The sequence below is a fragment of the Trachurus japonicus genome, chromosome 22 (assembly GCF_045865225.1).
Source record: "Trachurus japonicus isolate A0001 chromosome 22, Traja_1.0".
Lineage (NCBI taxonomy): Eukaryota > Metazoa > Chordata > Actinopteri > Carangiformes > Carangidae > Trachurus > Trachurus japonicus.
In genome coordinates, this window is record NC_140928.1 from 13797337 (window position 1) to 13810892 (window position 13556).

At 44.8% G+C, this 13556-nt stretch overlaps 1 protein-coding gene across 3 annotated transcripts in view; it reads left to right on the forward strand.

Moving 5' to 3' along the window:
* pacrg (PARK2 co-regulated) overlaps positions 1 to 13556 on the forward strand; it is a 130435-nt gene extending 116879 nt beyond the window's left edge. For all 3 annotated transcript variants that reach the window (XM_085767473.1, XM_085767474.1, XM_085767472.1), the window contains one exon: positions 13100 to 13556. In XM_085767473.1, the coding sequence (XP_085623599.1) occupies positions 13100 to 13175 (76 nt within the window). In that variant the 3' untranslated portion in view covers positions 13176 to 13556. The remainder of the gene's footprint in view (positions 1 to 13099) is intronic.

A 13556-nucleotide genomic window follows, 5' to 3' on the forward strand; every position in this document is an offset into this window, starting at 1 on the left:
TCTGTCAGCACACCAGGTGGTGGTTTCTTTTTTAGCAGCCGTGAGTATTTGGCTTCCCTGGTAGAGGAGAGGCTGCCGCAGAAAGGAATAACAATATGCAATTTCCCCTACAGTTCTCAGATGTTGCTGTGATTATTATTTTCCAGGATACCAATTTTCCCACTATAGCCAGGAGTAAATGTTTAATCTATTGCATTTATTATAATCACACAATTTTAAAAAGATGATTTGAGACAGCATTTCATAGTAGTATGTATTTATATTAGGCCTATATGTTTCTGTTTTTAGGAATAAATAAGTGAAATAATTCCACTGAATGCATTTACAGACTGATAAAAGACCTTTATGGTTTGATACCAGCATCATTAGCTAATTAGCTAAACCAGCACAGTGAAGGTTTTCACTTAGGTGCGTGAATTCACACAACCCAGACTCAAAAGGGTTTTTTTTTTTCTTGCCACATCTTAACAAGGGAATTTAATGAGTTTCAAATCCACATGTGTTAAACACACAACTACAAAACATACGATAATGGTTTATTTTTTTTCACCACGTTGGAAAGAACATGAAAAACCCCAAACCCCAAGTAAACATCTTTAAATTTAATTGGGGAAATGTCTTATTTATGATGACTCTGAGGCGTTTTTCTGAAGCCAAGGATATGGTTTGGTTAAACTTCAGACTTAAAAACAAGTGGTCTAGATTAAAAGAATTGGCTATAAACTGTAAAGGGACATAGAGGGTGGTCCTGTGTGTCAAAGATGGATATTTTCTACATTCGCCCATCGACCCAGAGCGTCTTCTTTGTTCCTCACAGTAAAGAGTCATCATAGTCATAATGGACTGTCTGTTGAACATCGGTATGCTGAAGATATTTTCTGATTAAACTCCATTAGGAAGACTAAATCTAATCAGGAATCAATTAGAAGAAAAGAGAAACGGAGAGCTTCGCAATGAAACTGTTCAATCAGCTGTGGGTGTATTTCTAAGCATCTGAAAAGTTTTTGTGCCATCATCAGTGCAGGACTGAAGAGAAGTGCCACCACCATAATTGCTGACTGCGTCGTCTCTGTCTGCCTCTCACTGATGCGCCTCTGCTATTCCCCTTGATCATGGCTACTGTTGTCATCTCCTCTCCTCCAGTGTAATGAGTCAGTGTGTGATGTTGGATGGCTGCTGACAGTGTGTCCTATGACTCACATTGGGGTGGTACTGCTGTCCCTGCACATTTCAATACCCCCCCCCCCACATACACACACACACACACACACACACACTCTCTATCTTTCTCTCTCTTTCCCTCTGTCGTCCCATCCCTGCTCCTCTCTCTCTCTCTCCCTCAGCTTCTGTTTGGGCTGTACCTTCCCCAGTGGGTTGTGACATCTGCTAATAATAAGTAAACATACTGTAAATGTGACATACACAAACATGCCCCCACCCCCCCTCCCCCCATTTCCTCCTATACACTCATGCACAGTCCAGTTGGGCAGTCGTTCAGCTCAGCCATATACAGTCTTTAATGTGTTTTCATGTGTCACATATACCTTTTTCTCTGTGAAGCAAGAGAAGCAAAAATAAATAAATAAATAAACCGGAGAAAAAAGGGACTGAGCTGGCAGAAGGCACAAAGTGTTGGCCAGTGGAAAGTCCAATGATGATGAGGGGGGCCAAATTGACTTTGGAGCTGAGTGGGTCTGTGTGGGTTTAATGACACGTGCACGTGCTCTGACGGTTTGTGGCACAGTTTTACACTTTAAAGGGCTTTTGGCTTTTCAGATGTGCTATAAGGCACTGTGAAGGTGTCAAACATAACACACCATATTTTATATTTGGCCTGCCTTTGTATTTTTAACGTTATTTCAGTCTTAACATCATAATAGTATTTTTTTTTTCCAAAACAGCATTTCTTTATTATTTAGATCCACAAAAACACAAAGGTGTTATCACTTCACACTTCTGCTCTGGTGTGAGGTCTGTTTGAGATGTACACAGCTTTGCTCCGCTTTATGTAAATGCCTCACTTAAACACCCGAGCTTTAAAAGGCCTGTGCACACGTAAACCTTGACGGGGGGCCTCAGGCCGTGCCGCTGCCCGTAAAACACTGACTGTTTATGGACGCCTATGCCTGCATCCTTCCTCCCATAAACACTTTGCTTTGTCCTTCCGAGATGAATGGTTGAGGAGAAGAGAACGACCCAGAGATGGCGTTTTGTCTTTGAGGCCATGTTCATACTAATTTGAAAACTAGACATGGATCTGGTGATGGGATCAGGCTCCCTGGTCATTACTACATTAATGCGTAAACTTGATCCTCGTGTGCTATCACTCTGACAAAATCTGCCGCCAAATGACTCAAAACCAGTTGTCCTGTCCTGCTTTAGGTGACTCCAGGTACACATTAGAGAAGACTTACAAAGTGAAAACAACAGCAGACTCACTGTTGAGGCTGGTAATAACCTTATACTGCAGTTTCCTGGCCTTGTAGCTTTTTTTTACATAGTTTGCAAACCACATCAAAACGCCAGAACAATCCAAAGGCACATACTGTGTACCACCTCAAGTCAAAGGATATTTATTTTTTGTTTTGAAGCATTTCTCACTGTTTCTCAAAACATTGTTTGTAACAAGAGCGGGTGTGAAGGCCTGAGGGCACCGACAAGTCACGAGTCTCAAATCTTTATCACTTCACAGTTAACACCTGTCATGTGACACTCACATGTTTAGCACGTATCGGTATCCGTTAAAGTTATCTGTGACCTGTTGTTTACCACTAAGGTGAGAGTCTTATTTCTTGTAGTTGAAAAAGTTTCTCAAATTCGTTCGTGCGGCCTCAACTTTGTCCAACGAGGCTGGAGAAGCGCCGCCCTGGAGCTGCTCCCCTGCTCGCTCCTGCTCTGAATGCAGACAGACTTCCTACTGTCTGCTCGCTGCCATTGTCATTGTTGAACCAAAGTTCTTTTTATCACGTCGCTGCCCCCCCCCCACCCCACCCCAACCCAACCCACTGTGATTTACTAGCTCTCCACATCCATAGGCATCCACTCCAGCCAATCGCATTAAAGAGATAAATAACCAGACCAATAAAAGTGTTGTGAGGGGACCGAATGGGCCCTGGAATGCTCATCGTCCATTTGGTGCAGTAAGCAAATGGAGGGGTGGGTGGGGTGGGGTTGGGGGGGCCAAGAGACGGGTGGGGCTTTTAGTGGAAGGTTTTTTAGGGGTGATATTGTGATTGGTGGTAGAGGTGATGTCATGTCATCCATCTTAGGGAGCCACTTCATTAGGCTAATGGAAGGGCTGGACCGCTCACTGTTCATTACTGTACGGGAATGTGTGTGTGTGTGTGTGTGTGGTTGTCCTTCCATTGATGGCAGCTTCCAAGGCTAAAGTGGTTATGAAGACTAAAGTGATTTTATTAGCCAGGCACATAGCCCATCACTGAGTATGAACATAACTCTGTGTGTGTGTCTGTCTGTGTGTGCATACGTGTGTGTAGGCAAAGTGTGTGAGTGCCAGTATTTCCACACGGTGCAGTAATGACACTGTTTTTGGTGAGGGGAGATAATACAGCGTTTCCCGAGGAGCTCAGGCACACCTTAGTCCTTTGATGTTTAAGCTACAATCACGTTCCTTGTGTGACTTGCAAAAAAAAAAAAGAAAAAAAAAAAAAAGAAAAGTGAAGTGAAGTGCAGCGAGGATCCTCTCCGTGCTTTGGGCTAATATCAGTGATAGACTTTGATTTGTCACTGACTTAAATTAGTATGTCACTTCAAATGTTCGTTTCGTGACGAGCGAACGGGACAAATGGAGCCGCTCTTTGAATTTACTACGCCGCTCGACCCCCCGTCTCTACCTGTCACTCTTCCTCTCTCTCTCACTCTCTCTCCATGTCTTTCCCTCTTTGTCAGTTTTTCCACCCGAAGCCCGCATGATTTTCTGTCTGGACATGTGCTGTCTTTTACAAAAGTGATTCCTCTGATTCCATCTCTGCCTTTGTTGTCCGGGTCATTCCACTTTCAGCGGCGTGTTTTATCCATTTCTTTATATTTTTCAGATGTCATGCGTGGCCTCCCTCTGACAACCTTCTGTAACACCCCGCAGACTGTTGTTGTGCAGCTGCTGCTCTGTCCTTTACTGTCCCTGTCGCTCCTCTGTCCAGCAACAGACACTTTGTCATGTCTTTTCCATGTTTATGAATCAGACTGTAGTTAAATGGCTTGACGTTTGCACTCTCATGGTCTGTGTTTACTGTAACTGTCATGCAAATGGGATCAGACAAAGCATCATTTGAAATCACAATGCCGGATTACTGGATTTCAAATTGAATTACAGAATTAAAACTTTTATTTTGCTTTTGTGCATGAATGTTTTTTCGATTCACAAACATCAAATTACATTTATCACAGCATCAGGGGACCCCCCTCCATTTGTAGAGTCTTTCAATTTCCCCTCTTCTTATTTTCTGGCACCTTTAAGTTTTCTCCACAGGACATTAACCTGATATTCCATTCATCTTTTTTTTTAATTCACCGTATTTAGACTGTAATTTCAGTATAAGTGTGCTATTTGTGCATCCACACTTGCACTGCAGAGGTGTTAATGAAACAGAATAGCCACAGTGTGCCCAAGCTGTGCTTTAATGTTTTATTCAAAAGCCTCACAGAAAGTAAATCTAAAAAAACAAAAACAATGAAAAAGAGACACGAATTTCCTCGTAGCAACTTTGGCGTATGTTCTGTGCGGCCATTAAGATGTGTAAATGAGAGGAGGGGCCGGTGGGTAGCCTTAGAAAAGCCACCAGTATCCCTCTACATATGGACACCTGTTTCCAAAGCAAAGGTGCAGCAGACAAGCTGTTTCCTATGAATATTAATTTCTTCACTATTAGCTTGTGTTACCGAAGGTCGCAAACCACCCAGACTGGAGGTATGAATAAAAAAAATCCCCAGCTTTTTACTTATTATTTGTGGCAGCCATTAATTTGACGTGACGAGATCTGAGGAGCGAGCCGTGTTGTGACATTTTCAGGCGAACATATGTAGCCGTGGACATTTTCTTTGAACTCGGGGATAATCTTTGATGGTCTGATGGAATGAAGAAGGCAAAAAAAAATATCTGTCGAAGCTCATTGGATCCCTGTCAAACATTTTTCGACATGAGAAGACAGTCTTTCTGCTGTCAGCTCAGAAGAATCATTTGTTTGCTTTATTTATAACAAGAGACAACATTACCTGAGGACTTGGGGATGTTGTTTTCTGACATGACCTGTGGGCTACAGGTTATGTCAGGAGAGATATGCATGAAGTGATATATTTGTACAGGTTTCTACCCAAGGTAAAAACAGCACCTGCTCTCAAGTGATAGCATTGAGGATGATAAGGAGTCTTCCATTATCTGTATGACAGATAGCACAAAACCTTTTGACCACCGACTAGCTGTGGTTCCTGGTGGCGTGTTTGCAGAATTTTCCCTTGAATTACAAAAGCGCTGAATGTGTTCAATCTCCGGCCATTTCTGCACGGCGTCCCACTCTATAGCGTCCTTCCTGGGCTTTGTGTACATATGTTACGTGCTTGTGCCTGTATTAGTGGGCTTTTTTGCATTTCAAGGCACAGTGCTTTGTTTGGCCGGTGTGCCGGTGTGCGCACCTACACACGGCGGTGGCCTTTAGCGCCTGTCCCTGGTGCAGATCGATTTTGTGCCTAGCCAGCAGCCCACTGCTAACCTTGAGGTAAGCTGGCGTAATGAGATCGCATCTGACGACCATTGACTCACACCTGACAGCACTGACACTCTCCTCCCAGCCAGGGACAGACACAGACGGAGCGGGGAAGGTGAAGCCCTCTGTGGTAGACTTCACAGTGAAAAGATTCTTTATTCTCTTAATATCACTTTATTATACTGTATGTCTCTGCTTTTTTTTTTACTTTTGAATGCCTAATGGGTGAAAAAATGACAGAGAAATATTATTATAGTAACAATTCTTGTCTCGGCTGTTTTCAATCACACTATCCTTAATATGTTTAACTTGCAAGTGACGGAGCCAGTTATGTGCTGCGCCATCGCAGACTGCTTCTTTTAGCCCATAATCCCCAACTTATCCAAAGCATCTCTCGGGAGGGAAAGTGGTATGTTGGGCATGTTTGCTCTGTGAGAACACCGAGATTTCAGCGTGAACCTCTGTTGTTCTCGGAAACCTCAGCAGCTGCAGCTTCTTTGCAGTCAAATCCAGAGTGCAGAGTTGGCTGTTGTACATTTCGTGCGGTCTGCAGGCTCGGCCGGGTAATGCATGGCCCTCCGTCAGGCCGGAGCTGCGATAACAAGTCCTCTCTCTGTATTTCCTAACCCAGATGAAAGGCTCGCTAACAACAGACTATACAGGGATCATTCGTCAACATCCAACACACACACACTTGTGCACTTTGGACAATGCAGAGCCTAATTTGAAAATAATTTTAAAAAGGGTAGCTGCCGGTCTGAGCCATCAGTGTGATGTATCTGTGACCAGAACATGAGATGACTCTCTCCTTCAGGCCTGTGACAAGCATACTGAAACTTACCTCACATACATGTATCAGGCCATAACTGGATGAGACCGGGTTGGGATAACCATTATCTGAATGCTGGTAATTGAAACAATAATAGACATGGTAACAGCTTGGAAAATAGCATTGATCCATCATCTCAGATGAGCCCCTCTTTGTGCATGAATACCATGACTAAATGGTGCACGCTGATATTACTCTTGGTCATGGCTGGGTCTCGTTCGCTAATTGAAAAAGAAAATGAGCAAGAGGAGGGGCTTGTGAGGCGTGGCCGAGCGGCTCGCCTTTACCTCGCCTCAGCGGGGCTTTGAATCCTTCCCACAGCCCGTTTCTGAGGAAAAAGATTAACCAAAGCCACGGCACAGGTTTTTGGCGGAAGTGTGGGATTGGAATTCAATTGCTGTATACCTACGCACAGATGTAGACTAGTAAGCCAGTGGGAGCCTGATCGATAGGAATCTAACAAGTCAGGAGCATCCTCAGTAGGTTACGTCTTTGTCTCATCCGTGTCTGCACATTCCCCCCCCCCCGTCTCCTCCTTCCTTAGACTTTCTGCTGTGCAATCTGACCTTGACACATTTCCCTCTCCCTGGCACACTGCTTTGCTGATGTCCAACTTTCTCCGGGTTGAAATGGCACCGAGCTGCAGCGAGCCTATAGACTGAGCACTGCTGGGCTGGATGAACACATGGAAAATGAGATCACTGACCTACAGCAAAGGTTAGACTTCAGTAGGCATGAGCAGTCAGATGATGGCTGGTATAGGGGTTGGGGGGTTTAATAAACTACCGCTGGCTATAAGCCTATTGTTTTACTTCTCCGCTCGCAACCTCATGCGGATGTGTGTGTGTTGTGTGTGTGTGTGTGTGTGTATTGTGATGTGTCTAAAGTTGCTGCATTCATTGTGGCTCGCTGTGTTAAGCTGAAATGCTGTTATTGATTACGCACAAAGGTTGAGATGGAAAAGCAACAGAGTGGGAATGGGCCCAGCTCCAGGTGTGTGTGTGTGTGTCTGTGTGTGTTAGCGTGATTGTGTATGTGAGCCACAGCTGTGCCATCAGTCAGCCTCTGGCTTATCCATTAGGGGAAAAGGGGGCCGGGGAGTTTGGCAAAGGGAAATACCAGTGTGAGGGAAAGAAGAGTGTTTGAGGCCGAGCTGGAAAGTAACAAAGGGATCGTACTTTACTCATGTATTACTCTGAGGTACTGCTACTTCTCATTTAATATTTTTACTCTTTTGATTATCTAAATCAGCTCTTTTATGCATATTCTGCGTATAAATGATATGAGCAACTGTACAATAACAAAGCCGCGCTGCAGTTTAAACGACCACAGGATCATAACACAGCTGTTATAAGAGAATTATAAGAACTGCTGTTAATTCTTTTGTATATTTTCTTTACAGTTTTGTTTTAGTGGATGTTGAAGTCCTCATGCCTCTCGCCCTCTCTCTCTCTCTCTCTCTCTCTCTCTCTCTTTTTCCACTCTCCCTCTAACCCTCTCTGTCCTTGTCACGTGTAACACAACCACACACACTCTCTCTCGCCACATGTGTGTAAGTCTCTACATCTGTATGCTGTGTATACACAAAATACATACCGCACTTACCTCTACACACACACACACACACACACACACACACCTACACACACTGGTTATTAGGATGCTTTCTTTCTGTCTTCCCTCATGGACACCTGTGGTTAGGCATGCGCATGCACAAACACACACGTACACACACACACTCACACACACACATGCTCTCTCCCACCTCTGTGCCAGAGTGTGAGTCTCTTTATGAGAGGCCTGTCTGCGCCCAACTGTGAGGCCCTTTTAATTAGAGCCCTGCTGTTAAGCACAGGCCTCCTCCAGCGGTCTCATCCACTCCCCACCACCTCTTCACACCTGCACACCCTCTGTGACACACACACACACACACACACACACACACCATCAGCACTATATGCTCTTCTCCTTCTCGCTGCCTATATGCCCTGGTTAACACACAGTATCCACATACATTTGTTTGGTTTTATTTCTTAGAGAAAAAAAATTCAACCAGTCACAAAAAAAAAAAATGCATATTTGAGTTTAGTCGTACATAAATAAAAAATATGTTCCAGTTTTTTAGTTCAGTTTTAAATGCACAAAAAGTCTGAATGAGACAGAGAAGTATGAACGTGGTTTACATAGTGTATTTATCTTCCAGCAGAATATTATATAGTAATACTTTGTTAAAGGCCTTTTTAAAAATGGAATAATGGGCCTATGAATTAAGTAAATTTCAGCTTGAGGGAAAACATTTGTAAACCACAGGCCTCTCGGCACAGGAGAAAAAAGGAACTACTCAGACTTTAATCATTAAGATACATACTAATAACGTTTCAGTCTGTAACTTAATTAATTGCCAATGGAAAATATGGTATTATTAGTGTTTACCTGAATAAAAAAAAAAGAGTAGCCTATTACACTAATGCATAAGACTTAAAATAAATAAATAAACGATAAGAAAAATAATGTTGGTGATGAAGGATGCATCTCTCAGCGTGTGGATCAGTAACAGAACACAATGACAACACATGCGTTCAAATAGCTTCCTTCTCCCTCAGCTGTGCAGCCACGGTCGACTTCTCCACAAAGTATTCCTGGAACTCGAGCCGTTCCTTCGCACTCATAACCTACATTCCTCCATTTCCCTTTCTGGGCAAGGCCAAACCACTTGGAGGGAAAAAAAGAGAAAAAAGACAGAAAAACAGGTCCCTCTCATTCATTGATTCTCTTGTGCATGTGGCTGCTGTGATCAAAGAGCTGTTGTGTTGTAGGGGGGGGCTCCCTCTCTAAGCTGCTTTCATAAGGAACCTCCACAATCAGCGGTAAGTTGATTAGAAACAATGGCAGGTGGGTTGATATTATGTTAATCAGCTCTGGAATTTTCAGCTAAACTTACTTAAGCCGCTGCGGTGTGTGTGTCACCCGGTTCCCGGCAGGAGGAGGGATTATAATCACACAATGTACACATAAAGCATGCTAACCTCGGTCAGAAGTCTGAGGATGGGGTAACGGCACCGCTTTGTCAGAGCTTTGGAGGGGGAGAAAAAAAAAAAGAAAAGAAAACAGTATACGAGCTCCGATAATCATCCGATCTGCCAACAGTTAATAAACCTTTAGAGTTTACTGTCTCTACATATGAAATTAGTTTGGAGGAAACGCAGAGGGCTGGCCTGCATCTGTGACTGCTTGTCTTCAGCTTGATGTGGGAAGACAGGTTGTTTAGGACCGTGGGGAATGAGGGATGGAGAAAGAGCAGGGTGGAGGAGGAGGAGGAGGAGGAGGAGAAGGAAGGCTGCAGCTGTTGTTGTGTGTAGTTTAGTGTTGGTCTGGTGTGGTTCGCTGGAAAATCACAGCAGAGCCCAAGAGAGGCACAGCCCAGGTTACCTCAGATAGATAGATAGATAGATAGATAGATAGATAGATAGATAGATAGATAGATAGATAGATAGATAGATAGATAGATAGATAGATCTAGAGACAGACAGACAGACATTTTCATCTACCTCCTCCTCTCCCTCTCCTCTCCTGTCTATGAGCTAAAGACTCGTCCAATCCTGGGGATTTAGCATGAAAGGCAGAAACAAAGCACCTTTTCAGTGCCACCTTCCTTCTCTTCCTCCACCCTCTGTGTAGTAAATGTCGCTGTGCTGAGAATCCTCCCCTGTCTCTATCTGTATCGACCCTTCCTCTTCCTCAGAGGAACAGACAGCCAGCTCCTGCTAGGGCCCTTTTGCCTCTGTTCACAGGGTGGACGCTTTTATTATGATTGTTTTTAAAGATTTTTTATCCCCCCCCCTCCTCCTCTTTTTCTTTCTCTCTCTCTCCTCCTCTCTCTCTCTCTCTCTGCCCGTGGTGGTTGCAGATATTGCCGAAAGCACCGAGTGAAAGAGAAAAAAAAAAACAGACAGGGAGGGGAGAGAGGAAGAGCGAGGAAGAAAGTTATTTTGCTGAAGGACATTTGCAGAGGCAGCTTTTAACACCCTCGCCACCTCCCACCCACCCTTCCTTTTTCCCCTCCATCCCTCCTTTAAACACACTTCTTTCTCCCTTCTCTGCTCCTTAAATATTGAGAATCATTGCAAATTCCTCTGGCCTCCTCCTTTTGATGCTACTGTCCTCCCCACAGCCCGGCAATGGAAATGCACTTGGTAAAAGGCTTAACAGCAACAAACCCCCCCCTCCCTCACCTCCTCACCCCATCGCTCCCCCCTCCAGGCCTCCAGTAAACTGGTCTGAGCTCTGTTGGTTCCCAAGCCGCACCTCTTCCCCGGCTCCCCGTGCTCTCTGCCTGAAGGCCAGGCCTCTCCCTCTGGGCCGGCTTTGGCTGCTCATTTCTACTAACAGGGGGTGGCTCTCCGTGGGCTCGGCTTTTTAACCCACACCAACATGCACGCACACACACACACACACGCTCAGCTGAAACAGATTGTAAGAGTGACCCAGCTGACTGCTGTCGTTTCATTCTTTACTTTTCACCACTCTCCCCGCTCTCACACACATCACAGCGTACTGTCGTCCTCGTTCCTCGCTGATTGCTTCGCCCCCTTTTTTCCCTTTTGCCGCACAGATGGATGTATTTTAGATGCTATTTAAGATTTCGCTAACTAGTAGGGTGCAGGCGCCTGTGTTGTGGGCAGCTCGAGAATAAAACAGCCGAAGCTTCGATATGAACGAGAGCCTTTCTTTCCCTTAAAGGCTGCATTTTTTTGAGAGAGAGTATGAATCTGTTGCTGTTGTTTCTCCAAGAGGAAAACAGTAAATAGCTGCTAAATAAAGCCCGCGCTGTTCAAGTTGCACTGCGCCAAGGCTAACCAACGGTCAAACCACGGCTGGAGAATTCTCCCCCGTCGCTTTCATGTAAAACAGGAGAGCGAATCCTGACGATGAAGCAAGTGCAGCAGACTGAGATCATAGACGTGTTACTGCTTAACAGCCCACTTTATGGGACTGGCTCTCTTTGTGTTTTAATGAGGAGGCCATGGATGGGTGGAAAGGCGAGGGGAGAGAGAAAGAGAGGAAGAGAGAGAGAGAGGGGGGAAGGTTGAGTCTGTCAGGGAAGATGAGAGATTAGAAAAAAAAACTGAGAAAGAATAAAGGATGGAGTGTTAGAAGAAGTGAGAGGCAGGTTTTATGTCCCTTCCTCTTTTCTGGTCTAATCAGGAGTGAGAGATGGGGCTGAAGGGTCCTCCTTAAAGTGCTGCTGTTAATTTTTCACATCACAGGTACACTTGACAATACTCTTCTCTTCTCTTCTCTTCTCTTCTCTTCTCTTCTCTTCTCTTCTCTTCTCTTCTCTTCTCTTCTCTTCTCTTCTCTTCTCTTCTCTTCTCTTCTGTTTTTCTTAGTTTCATTTTTGTAGCCTGGAGAAATAAATCCACAGTGTCCTCCACTTCAGCATATTTGAATTGAATGGGACATTATTTTGCAAATAAATTTGTGAGTTTGTGTGTGAGTCTCTGTGTGTGTGTGTGTGTGTGTGTGTGTGTGCGCGCGTGCGTGTGCACTATTCCTCTCTATATTTACCTCCCTCTGAAAAGTATTTTGAGCCCCAAGTGCACTGGCATGAGATTGGCAGTTTGCTGTGTGCTGATAAAGTCACGATCTGTGTTAGTGTGTGTGTGTGTGTGTGTGTGTGTGTGTTTAAGTGTGCCTGCTGGTTAAAGGGAGGAAGGAGGGAGGAGGGAGCGGAGGCCGGACACCTCAGGAATCTTTTTTTTCGATAACAAGTTCCCCCAGCACGCTGGAGCTCTGTTGTACAATTTTGTGTGTTTTACTGCCCTGTCTGTGTGTTTGTGTTAGGTGGGTGGTGGGTGGGGTTGGTCCTGCAGCTTTTCTTGCTCTATTGTTACTGGCCACAAGTGAATTATGCTGTTTTATTTCCCATTGATCACACACAATACACAAATACCTGGAAAATGCAAGAACACACACAAATCAAAATGAGACGTTTTGATGGCGTTGAGGTTGTTTTTGTCTCTCGATCTTCACGCCAGTGCAAACTCGCACACTCGGACGGACAAACGAGAGCACACTCACATTCCTACCTGTGGAGCTTCTTGACTCCAGGTCACTGCTTATGTGTGTGTGTGTTAGTGTGTGCACCAATGCAGAGTTGTGCAACAGCGGGGCCGTCACTGACTCATCTGTCCGTTACAGCGCTCTCCACTCTGCAGGCTGCCTCATTAAACTTTCAGCTGAACAGTTTAAAAAACTCTTCTGCTGTTCGTTCCCAAATGGCCACAGCATAAGAGGGGTAAATTAAATTCAGTCTGTCCGTTGGGTTTGAAGTCAGATGGAAAGGGATGGCATTTGCCGAGTCAGTCTGCAGCAAAGCAAAGCAAAGCAAAGCAATGCAGCGTGGCCACAGGTGGTGCTTCGTGAGCCCTGACATCAACCGCACAGTCTGTGATGACCCTGCCTGAGCTGAAATAGAACTTCTCTCCTTGTTTTTTTTTTTGTCTTTTTCTTATTATTTCTATCTGTCTCACTGTTTCTGTGTCCCTAGCCAAGACTGGAGATGGCATCGACTGCAGGGAGCAGACCATCGGCGACCTGATCCAGGAGACTCTGGAGCTGTTTGAGCGCTACGGAGGAGATGACGCCTTCATAAATATCAAGTACATGGTCCCCACCTACCAGTCCTGCATGACTCGCTGAGGAGGGCCATGGCCTTTGACGTTGCACAGACTCTTGACTTGAGCTTTTTGCAACTCCTTTTTTTATCTGCCCCCCCCACCGCCTCCTCTACATGAAACCCTTATCTTATCCCTTTCTTTATCCTAGCCTTCCCCTAATCTCAACCTGACTCCACTCGCTCTCTTTTTCTTTCTGAACCCAGCACCTCGGCTTCTGCTCTGTTTTGCTCCATGAGCTCCAACCCACCGTGCCTACCTCTCTACTTCCCCTCAGCTCTTTAGCATCCCTTTTTTTTTCTCGCTCTCATTAAATTCACAAATCATTAA